The sequence below is a fragment of the Miscanthus floridulus genome, chromosome 12 (genome assembly GCF_019320115.1).
Source record: "Miscanthus floridulus cultivar M001 chromosome 12, ASM1932011v1, whole genome shotgun sequence".
Taxonomy (NCBI): domain Eukaryota; kingdom Viridiplantae; phylum Streptophyta; class Magnoliopsida; order Poales; family Poaceae; genus Miscanthus; species Miscanthus floridulus.
Genome location: NC_089591.1, coordinates 23545537 through 23563385, shown reverse-complemented (window position 1 = coordinate 23563385; position 17849 = coordinate 23545537). Strand labels below are relative to the sequence as shown.

Here is a 17849-nt window from a genome sequence, read left to right as displayed (position 1 = left end):
TGGGGATCCCGACATTCAGACCATAGACCAATAATTGTTGAGTGCAGAGAGAGGGAGCCAAATCAGGTTGGTCATAAGCAGGCTGCATCGCTCAAGTCTGAATCAAAATGGTGAGGAGGATTGCATATGTCGCGTGGAGAAAGCTTGGACTGAGGCTATTGATGCGGGAGCTGTAACCTTGGTGGACATTCAAAGGAATATCCTAGGTGATCTTAAAGAGTGGGACAGGAATGTTCTTGGGGTGCTGGAAAAGAGAATTAGTAGACTAAAGAAGGAGCTGGAGATCTGTAGAAGAGCAACATTGTCCCAGGAAAATGTGAACGTGGAGCATGTGCTTAGATTCAAACTGGACAGATTGCAGGAACAATTGCACATTTACTGCAAGCAAAGAGCACACTCGTGGCTGACTAAAGGCCATAGAAACACGATGTTTTTTTCATACATGTGCCTCAGAGCGTAAAAGAAGAAGTTATATTAAGGCGTTCAAGGGGGAAGGAGGCGATATGGTGGCGGTAGGGATGAAAACGGTATGGATATTTTCCGACCGTATTCGAAACCGAATCCGTTTAGAGAGGTTGAGATCTGTCCGTATCCAAGTCCGGATATCCAACATCCGATACCGTATCCATATCCGAATACTCAAATCACATATTTATGATGTCGATATCCAATCGTATCATATCCGACGTAGTTGACACTATCCGTATTCGAATCCAAATCCGGACAAAAATATGAAAACAAATGTAATATCGGTGATATCCGTCCGTATCCGATCCGTTTTCATCCCTAGGTAGCGGGGAAGAGACTTGCCTTTTATCACTAACCATTTTTGAAAAATCTTTTTTTTTATCTCATGTAGACGAAAGAATGGAAGAGGTACTTCAAATGGTCAAGAGTCGGGTCTCTTCTTCTACGAATGAAATCTTACTTAAATCCTTCACAGGCGATGAGGTTGAGGAGGCTCTGAATAGTATTGGAGATCTGAAAGCCCTAGGTCCAGATGGTATACCCTCCATTTTTTGCTCAAACGCTTATGGGGGTTATGGGGGATAAAGTGAAGGAGGAGGTGTTGGCTGTTTTGAATGGTAATCCTATGCCAAAAACATGGAATGATACCTTCATAGTTCTCATTCCAAAAGTTAAAAATCCTGATAAAGTTAAAGATCTCCAGCCTATTAGCTTATGTAATGTGCTATACAAATTGGTATCCAAGGTCCTTGATAATCGCCTTAAAAAAATCTTCCAGAGATCGTTTCTCCTTCCTAGAGTGCTTTTATCCCAGGGTGCTTACTGACAATGTGCTATTGGTATATGAGTTGACACACCACTTAAGGAATAGAAGAAAAGGCAAAGAGGGGATGGTTGCCATTAAACCGGATATGAGTAAAGCATATGATCGGATTGAGTGGATATTCCTAGAGAAAATCATGACTAAGATGGGATTTTGCCACACGATGGGTTGATTTGATTATGAAGTGCGTGTCTAGTCACCTACAGAGTGAAGGTTAATGGCGATTATTCTGAACACATGGCCACATCGAGGTCTTCGTCAAGGCGACCCTCTTCCTCCATATCTGTTTATTATATGTGCTGAAGGCCTATCCGCTCTTTTTAAGAGAGCAGAGAAGGGAGAATTGGAAGGAATTCAATTATTTTGAGTCGCTGAACGGGTCAGCCATCTTTTCTTCGCTGATGATACATGTTCAGTCCTAATACAGAGATGCATGTCCAGAGACAGGTGCTCACAGAATTGGGTGTTTCACAGCTTGCAAGCAACGAAAGAATATTTGGGGCTGCCAGTATATATCGGTAAATCAAAAAAAAAAAAAAAAAAAAAAAAAAAAAAAAAAAAAAAAAACAGGGAATCATTGGTCCCTGAAACTCCCCCCGTCATCTATTTCCATTTCTGTTCACGTTACCGGGCAGGAAACCAAATGCCATCATAGCTTGATCGCAAGTTATCTGGTTCCCTACCTTTGTAGGAAATTTACAGAATACTCATCACCCTACACCAATGCAGAACTCTGGACATCAATTCTCTGATCAGTCAACTTATAACGCCATTACACCAGCATGCAACATGTTCCACACATAAAATATCCCCAACTAGGTGTTCCACTTCAACAGTAAAATTCAATAAATAACAGCCGACAAACTGTACAAGGGAATTACATGAACCTTGATGTCTCATATATATAACCGAAAGCCCTTGGTGTTACTGGCAATAGTTATTCAAAGAAAAAAAAAAGACTGGAACCAACAGTCCATGAAAATTCATATTGCAAAGAAAAAATTATCGATCTGACATTTTATTACCACAGGCAGGGCTTGTTTTGACAACAGGTATGACTAACTGCAAATTTCTTTAAACATTTAGTGTACACAACACAACTATGCCCTGAAACTTATCAAAGAATGGGTTTTGATTTGTATATATAAGGTTACAAGGGGCAAGGAGAGAAACAAACTATTGTACAAAGAATCCTATCCAGCTAGTTCAACTCAAGATGGCCCAGAACTCTACAGTTGTGTGTTAACAAGGAGACACCTCTAATCTTCCCATATAATGTACAGAATTTTCGATGGCTTACCATGGTGGGTTTTCCTGCAGCCATGGTTGAGATGTTCAATGCTGCATTTTTGCGGCGATCTGTTGCCATGTCTCCGTAATTGAGAAGCTCAACGCTGCACTTGATGAAAACTTAGTCATGATCCATCATCAGAAGGGGTTTCATGTGAAGGCTGGGCGTGCTGCAATCCATCCTCAGGCATGTCAAATTCAACCAATGGCTTCAATTGTTCTCCAACAGCATCTCGTTGGAGTTTCATCTCTTCGATAACCATACTCTCTGCAACCTTACAGGACTGCTCGTCACTAAAAGCAAGGGTCCATCTCCCGTCAACAAGATACTTCTTTGTCTTCGCTTTATGTTTTTCAGTGTCCAAAAAAGGCACTGAAGAAGGTCGAATGCGTAGATGCAACCACTTCTCATGCTTCGTATCTATTCTTGGCTGAAAGAAAGCAAAACCAAGGATATCCCAATGAGATATGCCTGTGACAAATAAGTTTGTTTTGGTGCACCACAATTCATAGAATATGGTTGACTTCATATAATGACGACAACAAAGCAAAAAGAGCAATGAAACAGATTTTCCATGGCATCATGACACATACATCAGATCCTGCCAAAGGAGCCATGACACGGACAATTCCTCGTTCTTGCTTTAGAGGTAATTGTTCTAGAAGAAGAATCCAACCAGAAGTTCCGTGAGATATGGCCAAAAAGCAGAAGTGGCGTTCTTTGCCCCTCTCAAAGGCTATTCGACAAGGAACAGCGTCGACTGCAAGAATAACATGCCAGACAATTATGCTTTATCAAATCTAGAGGAACTAAGATAGCTTTGCATTTCTCATAATGCTAGCACATAAAGATTTATCGGTAAACACAGACCTAAGTTGACCTCAAGCCCAGGTTTAGGCACTGAACCCCCAAAATCTGCAGCATTTGCCCTAGTATTTACAGGCAAATCAACAGGAGGGTAAATAGGAGGTTGCTCTGTGAAAGTTTCTCCAAGGCAGAAGAGTATAACTTGATGCTGCAGCACAAAACCCTGAAAAATCACAATAATTCAGCGAACTTGCATAACTCATAGATTCATCTACAAATTAAGCAGAGAAGTCCAATCAACGTAACGACGGAAAATCCAAAACAGAATATGCAGTTCAAAAAATTCACTTCATGACATTAAACCTCAAAAGCCATCATTAATGTTTCTTACGCAAGCATGCAAGCTAGAGGAAATACAGAATATTTGTCTAATCGAGGTACTGTAGCAGCAGCTCTGCTAAGGTAGTACACTCCAGTTGATCTGTTAGGACTTAGGAGGAAAAAAAAATTCTAGCACAACTTATTGATGCTCACCACCAAACAAAGGAATGTTAACTGGAAATTTTAACTGGCGATCCTCCACCGAAAATAAAATTGAAGAATGCAAATGAAGACTGACAATTGATTTCAAAATACTCTACTGAGGTAGAATGAGTATATTCTGGTGCACTCCTGCCATTCGCTTCGTTTCCTTAACCTCCCAACTCCTATGTGCATGAACTCAACAATATGAACACAACCATCTGTGGCCACCAATATCATGGCACCAGCAACCAGCTACCGCTGTTGTGTAGCAACCACCATGCCATCCCTGTTTTCTCTGCTACAACCAAGCCAGGGAGGCCCATGGGACACCGGCGTAGACACCACTGCTGCCACATACTTTTGTTTTCCAAACACAGCTGCTTCCAAGCCATGTGTTCACATGAAACTGCCATGTTCTGGAGCTACCAGGATCAACGTGTGTGCTAGTGCCTGCTAACTGTGCACACTCAACACATCAACCACTGCCAAATTCTAATGTCTACATGTCAGTGAAGCTGTGCTGCTGAGCCACGTAGTAAAACCAATGGTCCTGCTATCTGCCCTACCAAACGTTTGACAAAAAATTCAAGGTAAACAATAAAACGCATTGATTTGTAAATTTGTCAGTCTGGAAATGAGAACTATAGAAATTTTAAACCAGATCCCCATTTTTACCAAGTCACAGTTGCAAGTTAAGATTAAATTTCGATACAACTGTCTTAATTTCTACAATGCATTTTTTTTGTGGTATTTTCAGTATGAAACTGATGGCCACATAACCCTTGAAGATCAATAGTAAAAATGTCAGCCAACTATTGTAAGCGCATTAGCTGCAAAACACTTCAAGCAGAGCATCTTTCTTTGTACAAACAACTATCCATGTTTAAAAGATGGAATATAATCGCATCAAAATAAATCCGCTGGATTTAAATATAAAGCTATACCAATCAGCTTTTTCAGTGGACACCAGGAGTAAAGGTTGATGGTTTAAGATTTAAACTATTTTAGCAAGAGACACATTAAAGTGACAATACAGTAATAATATAGAGTTCCTTTCATATGTGGCAACAAGTCCCATTATAAAAAAAACAACCATGGTTGAATGATAATATCACATCTTTTTTAAGCGTTTTTACCATTGATGAAAACTCAAAATTGGTGTTTTCTTCAAAAACCCATAAGCAACACACAGTAGCACAGGCCCTGCATGACCAATCCTGGCCTGCGGATATCCAAGGAGGACTATTACTAATAGGGCTTTTCGAGTATTTTCAATTGTGGGATGTTACTGGATATACATATTTCCCAGGATGAAGATGTGCATATATGGAGACTGGATGGCTCGGGTAGTTTCTCAAAATCTGCTTATCGTGCTTTCTTCAATGGAGCAATCCCTTTTGAGCATTGGCGTCGGCTATGGAAATCCTGGGCTCCATCAAAATGCAAAGTTTTTCTTTGACTCGCCATCCGGAACCGGTGCTAGACAGTGGACAGACTTGAGTGGCGAGGCCTTCCGCATCCGCCCAAGTGTCCACTATGTGACCAGGAGGAAGAAGACATTCAACATCTGCTCACCACATGTGTGTTCTCCAGGGATTTCTGGTTTCGGGTTCTTGCACCTTTGGGCTTACAAGATCGGGTTCCAGGTCGTCATGAATTGTCTTTTGCAGATTGGTGGAGAAAAGCAGTGAAAAAGGTTCAGAAAGATAAAAAAAAGGGTTGAACTTTATTATCATTTTGGGCGCCTAGGTAATCTGGAGACATGGTAATGCATGTGTTTTTGATGGCACGTGGCCGAGCATCAACGACCTCCTCCGGATGTTCAGAGAAGAGCAACACCTCTGGTGTCTTGCTGGAGCTCGAAGTCCGAGAGCGTTGGGTCAAGGTCAGGGAGACGGGGCTGTCTTAGTTTGTTTCCTCGCTCTTTGTGGGTCAGGTCTCATCTCTCCCGTGTTTCTTGAGAGTAAGTCCTGTTCATGTAAAATTCAACCCCTCATGGCTCAGCTCGGAGTGAGGTGGTGGTGATTGTAGGGCTGGTTCTTTCTCTCTATAATGGCTGGTTCTTTCTCTCTATAATACAAAGATAAGAAGCTATCCTTCATATTCGAGAAAAAAAAATTGGTGTCTTACGGCAAATAATCACGATTTCATAATGGCACTCAGCAAATTTCATCGTTGGCGGTGTGAACTGGCCAATACCATGTTTCTCCGTGTCCCACAGCAAAATTTGCCTAAATATTTTGGGCATGTCTCTGTTCTCCAGACAAACTTGGCAAAGAGTTCAGCCTCTCCTATTCACTGCTTCGAAACTCACTTCGGTGTTGGCTGCCAGTGGGCAGCTTGGCCAACAGGCCGCTTGGATTGTATTGCAAAAATGACTTAGTGATACAAAGATGCTAACCACTGCATATATAGGCAAGTGGTGTACCTACTCCTTAGCATATTCTAACTGCATAAAGCAAATGCTATGATTCCTACTTGGTTGCCAAGGCACCATGATCAACTTGGTTGCCAAGGAAACACATTACAGTGAAAAGTAAATATCTATAGTAGGTAACTTAGAAAAACAAGAACACTAGGCTAACTACTGACAATTCTCCCCTTTAGCCTTGTGGTCCTTGGAAGTGATGTGCTTGAGCCCAATTCTTCCCCTCATCTCTTCAAATTTTGATCTTCCAAGAGACTTGGTTAGAATGTCACCTAGCTGATTAGTGGTGGATATGTGATCAGCCTTGATACTTCCATCTTCCAAGCAATTTCTGATGAAATGGTACTTGATTCTGATGTGTTTACTGCGCTCATGAAAGACTGGATTCTTGGCTAGAGCAAGTGCAGACTTACTGTCAACCTTCAGTTCGACCACTTCCACATTCCTTCCAAGGAGATCTGCTAGCAGCCTGGATAGCCAAATAGCTTGTTTTGCAGCTGTGGTAGTGGCAATGTACTCAGCTTCACAACTAGATAGAGCCACCACCTTCTGCTTCACAGACTGCCAGCACACAAGATTGCTTCCCAGGAAGAACAGAGTGCCGCTAGTGCTTTTGCTGGTGTCAATGTCCCCAGCCAAGTCACTGTCGCAGTATCCAACAAACCTTGCTCTCCCTGGAGCTTTAGTGTAGTGAAGTCCGAATTCCAGAGTACCAGCCACATATCTCAGGATGCGCTTGATGGCAGCTTGGTGCTCTGCTGTTGGCCTCTCCATGAATCGACTGACAAAGCCAACTGAGAAGGCTAAGTCAGGTCTTGTGTGGACCAAGTATCGCAGGCTGCCCACCAATCTTCTGTATTGGGTAGGATCAACTTCTGCAGCCGTGCTCTGCCTGCTCAACCTCAACCGCTCCTCCATTGGTGTATGGGCAGGGTTGCAGGCATCCATGCCTCCTAGCTCAAGGATCCTCTTGGCATAATGGGTCTGCCTCAGAGTGATCCCAGCTGAATCTTGATGTACTTCGACTCCCAGGTAGAAGGACAGAAGGCCGAGGTCGCTCATGTCGAAGACCTTCTTCATCTGAGCCTTGAAACCTTCTATGGCTTGAGTGCTGACACCGGTGATGATCAAATCGTCAACATAGACACCGATCAGCAGCAGCTCCTCCCCTGTTCCTCGCCTGTACATCGCAGCTTCATGGTCGCTTTGCTAGAAACCCATCTCCTTGAGGGTGGCATCCAGCTTGGCGTTCCAAGCTCGCGGAGCCTGACGTAGGCCATACAGAGCCTTGCGCAGACGGTACACCATCTTCTCCTTCCGGCGACGGTGAAGCCAGACGGCTGCTTCACATACACCTCCTCCTTGAGGTCGCCGTTGAGGAAGGCTGATTTGACATCCATGTGGTGGACGCGCCATCCTTCTTGGGCCGCCAGCGCGAGGAGAACTCGGACGGATTCCATGCGCGCCACGGGAGCAAACGCGTCGTCGAAGTCGATCCCTTCCTGCTGGACGAAGCCCCGCGCCACCAAACACGCCTTGTACTTGGTCACCGCGCCCCGCTCGTCCTTCTTGAGCTTGTAGACCCACTTCAGAGTGATGGGCCGATGACCGGGAGGAAGCTCCACAAGTTCCCAAGTGCAGTTCTGCTCAACTGCCTTGATCTCCTGCTCCATGGCGGCCTGCCAGGCAGGATCGCCTTCAGCCTCCGTGAAGTTGGCCGGCTCGCCGGCGTGCGTGAGGTGAAGCTCGGCGAAGAGACGTGAAGCCGGCAGCGGTGTGGGTGCGTTCCCGATGATGTTGGGCATGGTACGGTACCGCAGCTGCTCGCCACCATAGGAAGCATCAAGGCGATCGTCGTCGTCCTCGAGCGGTGACGCGAACTCAACTGGGTCCGCCTGCTCGGTTTCTGCTGCTGGTGAAGCAGAGGAAGCTGGTGAAGCAGAGGAGGCTTGTGGATCGTGCTCCCCTGGAGCTGGTGACGGCGTGTGCGGCGGAGCTCCGTCTGTGTCGACTCCCCAGAACTCGATGTCGAAGTCACTGGAGGCGGAAGCAGACGTCCCGGCGGCCGAATTGGACCAATCCCAGCCGCGCCCTTCATCAAACACCACGTCGCGGCTCACCTTAACGCGTCCCGTCGCCGGATCGAGGACCCGGTAGGCCTTGGCGCCCTCGGCGTAGCCGATGAAGACCCCAGCCTTGCCGCGGTCGTCGAGCTTGCGCAGGTGCCCGAGCTCCCTTGTGTAGGCGACACAGCCGAATGTACGCAGGTAGCTCACCGCCGGCGCTCGTCCGTGCCAGGCTTCATAGGGGGTCTTGCCTTGCAAGCTTCTTGTCGGCGCGCGGTTGAGCAGATGTACCGCCGTCATTACCGCCTCCCCCCAGAATTTGGCCGGCATGGACCTCTGCTTCAGGAGCGCGCGCGCGGTCGCCACGACCGTCTGATTGCGCCGTTCCACAACACCGTTTTGCTGCGGTGAGTGTGGTGCAGAGTAGTGCCGCTTGACTCCTTCGGCGGCGAAGTACTGCGCCAGCTCGCCGACGGTGAACTCTCCTCCATTGTCGGTCCGCAGTACCTTGAGCTCACGGCCGGTCTCCTCTCTGCTTCGGCCTTCACCCGCTTCACGGCATCCGCAACAGCATCCTTGGTCGGCAGAAGCACCGCCCACATGAAGCGGGTGGCGTCGTCCACCATCAGCAAGAAGTAGCGGCGCCCTCCTGGCGTCGCCGGCGTCACCGGCCCACACAAGTCGCCGTGGACGAGGTCCAAGGGCGCCTGCGCGCGGTACTGCGCCTGCTGCGGAAATGGCTTGCGGCGGAGCTTGGTAGTGACGCAGGTGTCGCAGACTTGCTCCGCATGCTTGATCACCGGCATCCCCCTCACCATCTCCTTCTTGCCGAGCTGGTGCAGCGCCTCGAAGCTGAGATGCCCATAGCGCTCATGCCACCTCCATGACTCGTCCTCTTTCGTGGCGGCAAGACATACCGGCCGCGCGGCCTCCAAGTGCAGGACGTACAGCCGACTGGGCCCACGATGTACCTTGGCGAGAAGGCGACTACGCCGGTCCCAGATGCGGAGCACTCCATGATCAATCTCCATCCTGGAGCCTCCTTCGTCGAGCTGCCCCAAACTCATAATCGAGTTCCGGAGCGCTGGGATGTAGAAGACGCCGTGGAGGACGCGCTGATCTCCGTTTTTGGCCTGGAAGACGATGGAGCCGGTCCCCTTGATTTCCACTCGAGACGAGTCGCCGAAACGCACCGTGCCGCGCGCCGTGGTGTCGAGCTCGGCGAAGAGCTCCCGGCAGCCGGTCATGTGATGCGTGGCCCCGCTGTCGAGGTACCATCCGTCGAGCGCCTCCTCGTTGGCGCTGGTGTTGAGGAAGACACGCACGCGCGGCTCGTTGATGTCGAGGGAGACCGTGGCCTTGGAGCAGACGGCTTCGTCCTTCTCGTCAAGCTTGAGGAAGCCGTGGGCGAAAAACAGAGCACCATCATCGTCCTCTGCTTCTGCGACGTGCGCAGCACCGCCACGCCCTCCACCGCGCCGTCCACCTCGATCACCTCCAACACGGTTGCCTCCTCCGCGTTGGTTGCCACCGCCGCCGCCGCGGTCACCACCACCACGGCGCGGCTGGCGGCAGTCGCGCGCCCAGTGGCCGCGATCACCACAGTTGAGGCAGGTGTCGTCGTTTACCCCGCGATCGTCGCCACCGCCTCTGTCTCCTCCACCGCGATTTCCCTTCCCGCGCTGCTTCTTGCCACCGCGTGGACGACGTCGTGGTTCCTTGCCCGACGCGGAAGCGGCAGCCTCCTCCTTCTCCTTGGCACGCCACTGCTCCCTTGTCAGCAGCAGTCCACCGATGGCGGCCTGGTTCCGCGTCCAACGCCTCCATGTCGTCCACCGTCTTCAAGCGTCCAGACACCTCCTCGATGGTGAGGTCCTGGAAGTCCAGAAGCGTCTCGATGGCGATCCGGAGCTGAGCGTACTTTGGCGGCACGGCGCGTAGGAGTCTCTCCACCGCGCGCTCTTCATCGATGTCGTCGTCGCCGTGGAGAAGAAGCTGCTGCTTCAGGGCCATCAAGCGAAGGGTGAAGTCCTCGATCTGCTCACCTGGACGGAAGGCGAGCTTCTCCCAGTCGCTGCGGAGTCGCTGGAGCGTGGCGCGGCGCACTCGATCGACTCCGATCCGCGCGGCGGCGATGGAGTCCCAGGCCTCCTTGGTCGATCCCTTCTCGGACAGCGGCATCTGCATCTCCTGTGGCACGGCGGCGATGATCGCCTCCACCGTGCGCCTGTCCTCATGGTATGGCAGGTCCTGGTACTCGATCGCATCCCAGAGTTGCCGCGCCTGGAGCTTCAGCTTCATGATCGAGGCCCACTCATGGTAATTTGTCTTGTTGAGCATCGGCCAGGTGGAACTTGCGCCAGAGTCCTTGTACACGGTCTGGATCACCGGCGAGCGGCCCCTAGCCCGTCCGTGGCGGCGATCCTGATCCCGATCGGGCGACCGCGTCTGCCTGCGCTCGCGCTCCGGACTCCTCCGCGGAAACGGGCGGCGATCACGCGGCGGATCCTCCTCCACCAACTCTCGACGCAGAGCCGCGGCCGTGGCGGCTGCATTCCGAGCTGCTGCTGCGGCGGCCTCCGCAGCCTGCTGCGCCTGCGCGGCTGCGGCCTCTGCCGCGGCCAGACGCTGCGCCCGCTGCTCGGCGGCGGCGGCTGCTGCTGCTGCTCTCTCTGCGGAGGTGGCCATGCTCTTCCCTGTCTCTCAACCGGCTCTAGATACCAATTGTTGGCTGCCAGTGGGCAGCTTGGCCAACAGGCCGCTTGGATTGTATTGCAAAAATGACTTAGTGCTACAAAGATGCTAACCACTGCATATATAGGCAAGTGGTGTACCTACTCCTTAGCATATTCTAACTGCATAAAGCAAATGCTATGATTCCTACTTGGTTGCCAAGGCACCATGATCAACTTGGTTGCCAAGGAAACACATTACAGTGAATAGTAAATATCTATAGTAGGTAACTTAGAAAAACAAGAACACTAGGCTAACTACTGACATTCGGAAATTATGTCTTGCCCGGTCAAGGAATTCCCATGCACTTATCTTGGACTTCCTCTCTCCTCGCGGAAGCCTACTAATACAAAGTTTTTACCTCTAATTGAAAAGGTTGCACATTGTTGGTACTCGATCTCCCTGCTCAGGTGAGCAGCTAGCTTACCAACACACTCACAAACTCACTCGGCTAGAGGTGGAAGAAGGGGATGAGCACAGCACACACACAGAGCACGAACAGCAGCTCTGCTGCTCTGAAATGTGGCTCAGCTGAACAGAATTTTCCATTGCTTGGATGTAGAGTATATACAACTACTTAGTACCATACAAGGTACACCAGTACACCTACTACAATGTCTTCTAGGACATGGCTGATATCAGCCCCAACAACTAAAGATGGCTGAGCTAAGCCACATCTACCTAAGCTACAGCCTGGTACAAGTGATGGCCTATTGCCATGCTTAAACAGGAAACAGGACAGCAAAAGCTGACCTTTGCCAACTCCTGCTGTGCAGGAAAAGAGAGGGAGGGCAGCAGCAGATTGTCTTACAATTTTTTGAAAGGTCGATTATGTCTTACAATTCTTCCCCTAATCCTACTGCTAACCCGATGCCTTGACCTCAACCATGCCAATCATCTTCTTCAGCTCCAAGAACTGAAGTCGCCCGAGTGACTTGGTGAGGATGTCAGTGAGCTGTCCGCCGGTCTCGACGAACTTGACGACAAGCTGTCCTCCATCGACGCAATCCTGAAAGAAATGAAACTTGACGTCAATGTGCTTGCTCTGGTCGTGGAGGACATGGTTCTTGGCGAGGGCAAGGGCAGGCTGGTTGTCCACCATCAGAGCTGGCGGACGAGCTTCCTCGCCAGCTAGCTCGCCCAGCAGCCGGCGCAGCCAGACCGCCTGGCACACCACTGTAGCTGCCGCCACGTACTCCGCCTCGCACGTAGACAGCACCACCACCTTATGCTTCATCGATTACCACGATATTGGGGTTGATCCAAGGAAAACGAGCAAGCCAGAGGTGCTCTTCCGCCCATCAATGTCGCCCACTGTCTACATCGCTGAAAACAGTGAGCCGCAGCCCACCTCCGCCACCGGCCTTGGGGAAGATGACCCCCTAGTCCACCGACCCCTTGACATAGCGTAGCAGCCGCTTCACTATAGCCCAATGATCCCCCCCCCCCCCGACCGCAAACGCGATGTTCGGTCGGGTATGAGTCAGGTACCACAGCCCGCTGACGATACTCCAATAGCGCATCGCGTCCACCTTGGCCGCGGTGATGTCTTTTGACAGCTTCAGCCGCTCCTCCGTCGGAGTCGCATACAGCTTGCAATTAGCCATGCCACCGCGTTCCAGCAACTTCTCTGCGTAGGCGCGCTGGCCCAGGGAGATTGGAGTCGCTCTCTGCTTCAACTCAATGCCGAGGTAGTAGGAGAGTTGGCCGAGATCGCTCATGTGGAACCAAGCCGCCGTCTCGCGCTTGAAGCCGTTGATGTCCTCCGCGTGCGCTCTGGTGACGATCAAGTCGTCCACGTACACGCCGACGACGAGCTCCTCCTTCCCCGTCACCACGTGTAGAGCCATGCTCCGGTGGACAGCGTGCGAACCCAAGCGCACCCAGCGTGGCGTCGAGCTTGGCATTCCATGCCCGTGGTGCCTGCCTCAGCCCGTACAGGGCCTTGTGAAGCCACAGCACCTTGTGCTCTGCTCCGTCGACGGCGAAGACCAGAGCTTGGTTGACGAAGACTATCAGTCTCAGCCAGCTCGCCGTTGAGGAAGACCGATTTGAGTTCCGGTGGTGAACGCGCCAATCCTTCGTCATTGCCAAAGCCAACGGCAGGCAGACCTACTCCATGCGTGCCACCGGCGCAAAGACTTTCTCGAAATCAATGTCCTCGCGCTAGATGAAGCCGCGGGCGACAAGACGCGCTTTGTGCTTTGACGATGGCGCCGCGCTCGTCCCGCTTCACTTTGTAGACCCATTTCAGCCCGATCAGACAGCAGCCTGGAGGCAGATCGATGAGCTCCCAAGTCTTATTTTCTTCGATCGCCTTCATGTCTTCCAACATCGCCGCCCTCCAATTGGCATCTCGCTTGGCCTACGCGAACGTGGGCTGCACTGACAAGGAGTAGCTCCTGATCACCGAGTAGCCAACTCGCCAAACCTAGTGCAGCCAAGTCGCCGATGAGGTTGTCCATGGTGCGGAAGATCAACTCCTCGCCGTCATGGAAGGCATCCACATACTCGTCATTGTTGCTCGGAGGAGAGGCAAACTCGACCGGTGTCGCTAGCGGTGTCCCCTGCCATGTTGCATCAGGGGACAGTGGTAGTGTGTGCGCGAATGCTGGTGGAGTCTGCTCACCCGCGCCCGCCATGGCCAGACTTGGCGGCTCATCGGGTGCCGCCACAGCTGCTGGTCTACATCTCCTCCGCGGATGACCATGTGTTGACGAACGTCTCGCCGACGCCGCTGGCTTCCCCCGCGCCCGAATCCTTCCAATCCCAGGCCGCCATTTCATCGAACACCATATCCTACAAGTCCACCACCTTGCCTCCACGCGGATCAAACATCTGGTAGGCCTTGCTGCCCTCCTCGTAACCCAGGAGCACAATCGGTGTGCTCCTATCTTCTAGCTTGGTGAGGTTTGGCTTGTTCTTCTTGACGTGGCCGATGCACCTGAATGTCCTGAGGAAGGAGACGCCCAGCTTTCGCCCTCGAACGGCGTCATGCCCTTCAAGCTCCTCGAAGGCGAACAATTAAGGATGAACACCGCCATGCTCACCGCCTCTCCCTAGAATTCTATCGGCATGCCCTATGCCTTCATCATGCTTCGAGCCACGCCCACCATCGTCTGGTTCCGCCACTCCACCACGCCATTTTGTTGCGACGAGTATGGCGTGGCAATAGGCGGTGATTTCCACCGATGTGAACTCGCCACCGCGATCCATCCTCGCAGCTTCTTCCCAGACTCTACCTCAGCCCGCGCCTGGAAACGCCTGATCGCCGCCGCCGCCACATCCTTGCTCGTTAGGAGCTGCAGCTACATATAGCGGCTGCAATCATCCACGAGCAGCAAGTAGCGCCGCCCGCCGTGTGCGGCCGACACGATAGGCCCGCAAAGGTCGCCGTGGACGAGCTCGAGCACGTTCCCCGAGCGAAACTTGGCCGTCTTCGGAAACAACGTCCTCCTCTACTTTCCCGCCAAGCAACTGTCACAAAGCTCGCCGACGTGCTCGATGTGGGGCAGCCCTCGCACCATCTTCTCCAACCGCCTGATCGCGTCCAAGCTCAAGTGCCCGAACCGCGCGTGTCGCGCCGCCAGGCACACCGGCTGCTCCACTTCAAATCGAGCAAGTACAAACGGTTACGGGAGCGTTGTACCTTAGCGAGAAGTCGTTGCGCCCGGTCCCTAATCCTCAAGCACGCTGCTCTTGACGAGCACTTCAGCCACGCTCATCCAGTTGGCCGATGCTGACGATGCTCAAGTGTAGCTAAGGGATGCAATAGACATCCGTCAGCGCGCGATGCTCCCCGTTCTAGGCATCGGAAGATCACTTTGCCACCGCCTCGAATCACCACCATCGAGCCATCACCGAACTTGACTGAGCCCATCACACCGCCGTTGAGCTCGGAGAAGGCCTCCCTAGAGCCGGTCATGTGGTTGCTAGCAGCCCGAGTCCAGGTACCACCTCTGCTCCATGCCACTGCCCACTCGTCCGAGGTGGACTTGGGCGCGCGACTCGTCGAGGTAGATGACCTATGATGCCTTCCCCTGCTCCACAGCCACCACCTCCTCCTTCGCCTCTTGCTCTGGCTCTGGCTCGACGTCATGCAATGCGTAGAACGTCGCCATCAGGAGAGTAGGCTCATCGTCGTCCACCTGCGTGAGGTGAGCCTCCGCCTTCTCCTTCAGATTCTTGCAATGGCCTGTCTTCCCACAAAGACGACAGGTGTCCCTGTCGAGAGGCTCACCGTCCTTCTGCGGGGCCTTGCCGCGGCGCTTGTCGTCGCCGCCGCGGCTTGAGGAGCCTTCCCCGGACCGCTTCTCCTGCATTCGGGCCGTCCACTCCCCGGTCATCAACAAATTGTCGCCAGCCGCTGTCGTGGCCTCCTCCACACGATCATCCACCGCCCTCAACCGCCTAGTCACATCTTCAATTGTGAGGGTGGAGTGAGATCTGCATGTACTTGGGCGGCACGACGCGCAGGTACTTGGCGACCGCCTCCTCGTCGGTGATGGTGACGCCATGCGCCGCCAATTGGCTGATGAACGACTGCAGACGGAGTGAGAAATCCTCCACTGCCTCGCCGTCGCGGAACACCAACACGTCATACTCCCGCCGAAGCTAATGTGCCTTCGCCATCTTCGCGCGATCAGACCCGATGCGCATGGCCTTGAGGGCGTCCCAAGCAGCGATTCCACGTACTCATGAGGCACGGCGGAGAGGATCACATCCATCGCCGAGCAGTCCTCTTCATCCTCGGTGCCCTCATCGATGGCCTTCCAGAGCTTCCATACCCTGAGCTTGACCTTCACATGCACCGCCCACCCGCCGTAGTTTGTGCGGGTGAGGACCAGCCATCGCTAACCTCCCACACGATCCTCTGCACGATGACCTCCTAGCGCAATGGAACCTCTATTCCACCACCCTACACCAATCAGCCATCCTCACCGGTCATTTCCGGTGATCAACCGCAATGACAGCCTCGGCTCCGCTACCACTTGTGGGCCCTCGATCTTGCCACACAGGTGAGCAGCTATCTCACCAACACACTCAAACTCAGTCGGCTCGAGGTGGAAGAAGGGGAGGAGCACAGCACACACACACAGCACGAACAACAGCACTACTGCTCTGAAATGTGGCTCAGCTGAAATGAATTTTCCATTGCTTGAATGTAGAGTATATACAACTACTTAGTACCATACAAGGTGCACTAGTACACCTACTACAATGTCCTCTAGGACATGGCTGATATCAGCCCCAACAACTAAAGATGGCTGAGCTAAGCCATATCTACCTAAGGTACACCCAGGTACAAGTGATGGCCTATTGCCATACTTGAACAAGAAACAGGACAGCAAGAGCTGACCTTTGCCAACTCCTGCTGCGCAGGAAAAGAGAGGGAGAGCAGCAGCAGATTATGTCTTACACACATCACCTCCCAGGATGGAAGGCATCCTTGATGAACCAAGCTGGGCGTCTGATAATGGTCCCAACGTTGCTGACTGCTACTCCCGTTTATCTTATGACTGCCCCTGACCTCCCGAAGTGCGTAATTAAAGAAATTGACAAGAAACGTCAAGGTTTTCTTTGGAAAGGTCAAGAACAAGCCAATGGAGGGCAATTGTCTTATGTCCTGGCAAAGGGTTCAGATGCCTTTGGAATTTGGTGGTTCAGGTATACATAATCTTGACCTGCATGACAAGGTCTTCCAACATGGGTGGCTAAGGGGTTCGGGGGTTCTCTCGACCTGCGTGACAAGGTCTTCTTATGCAACGCCCGAGGGCTGCCTTACCCCCCAGAGGTCTGAGTTTTTTCTAGATAGAGGACAAAGAGGGAGCACAGCAGCGCTCTGGGCACTGCTATGTGATAGCCACATGGAACCAAGTCTGGCTGCATGGAGCTAGATTTTGGGCAGTATTGTGTTGTGCGCTCCTGCCAGAGGAAGAAGAAAAACAATGGGGCGGAAAGAAAAGGGAGGGTCATTTGGAATGATCAAATGAATCACCAGATAGCATTTGCTCTTACGTGGCATGACCCTGAAAAGGTTTTGGGGCTAGAGGCATGAGCCTATAATAATTCAAAAGGCAGAGGTAAACGCCAATTGAAGCAATGGTATGAACCTAAATTTTCCAATTTCAATCAAGATGTAAAATATATCAGACATGCATAGTTATGCACTTGCATTGAGGTAATATAGGGTTGATCGAATTATACAAAGAAGAAAACACTGAAGCACAGTTGAATCCATAGTCCTGAAGCAACCCCTAGTATATGGCAACTGGCCAAGCAACCCGATCCTCTTCTGTAAGCTTCCCAAATGTTCAACTCAAGTGTTCAGCGTGTTAAGCTGTTGCAGTTTATAGCAATTGTTCAGCACAGTAAGCAGTTGCAGCTTGTAGCTGCTGAAAGTCTGCCTTCTACAACCTCTCTTTGCATCATGAGTCGACGACATCAGCGGTTTAATGTAGCTGTGTGAGTATTCCTCCATTCTGCTAGTATAGATCTCTTCTTCCCCCATTGGTTGCTTGCACCAGGAAAATGTTTCTATGTCCTTGGAGATGCATGGAGGGTATCCTAAGTATTTGGGTGGGCTTTCCTCTTGGCAGTCTTCATCGTCTTTCGTAATTCTACAACTAGCAAGAATGCAATGCTGCATGTATGAAAATATTTAGCGTTTGGTATTGTGTTCCAATCACAAGATTTGCTTAATAGAAA

The 17849-nt window shown here is 51.3% G+C and overlaps 1 protein-coding gene across 4 annotated transcripts in view; it reads right to left on the bottom strand.

The window, feature by feature from the left end:
* Positions 1-2279: 2279 nt before the first annotated feature.
* Positions 2280-17849, bottom strand: part of LOC136496684 (protein TRANSPARENT TESTA 9-like) — a 29025-nt gene continuing 13455 nt past the window's right edge. For 3 of the 4 annotated variants that reach the window (XM_066492419.1, XM_066492420.1, XM_066492421.1), the window contains 3 exons: positions 3453-3612; positions 3176-3342; positions 2280-3012 (listed from right to left, as the gene is read on the bottom strand). In XM_066492419.1, the coding sequence (XP_066348516.1) occupies positions 2707-3012; positions 3176-3342; positions 3453-3612 (633 nt within the window). In that variant the 3' untranslated portion in view covers positions 2280-2706. The remainder of the gene's footprint in view (positions 3013-3175; positions 3343-3452; positions 3613-17849) is intronic. The other variant, XM_066492422.1, reaches the window with a different exon arrangement.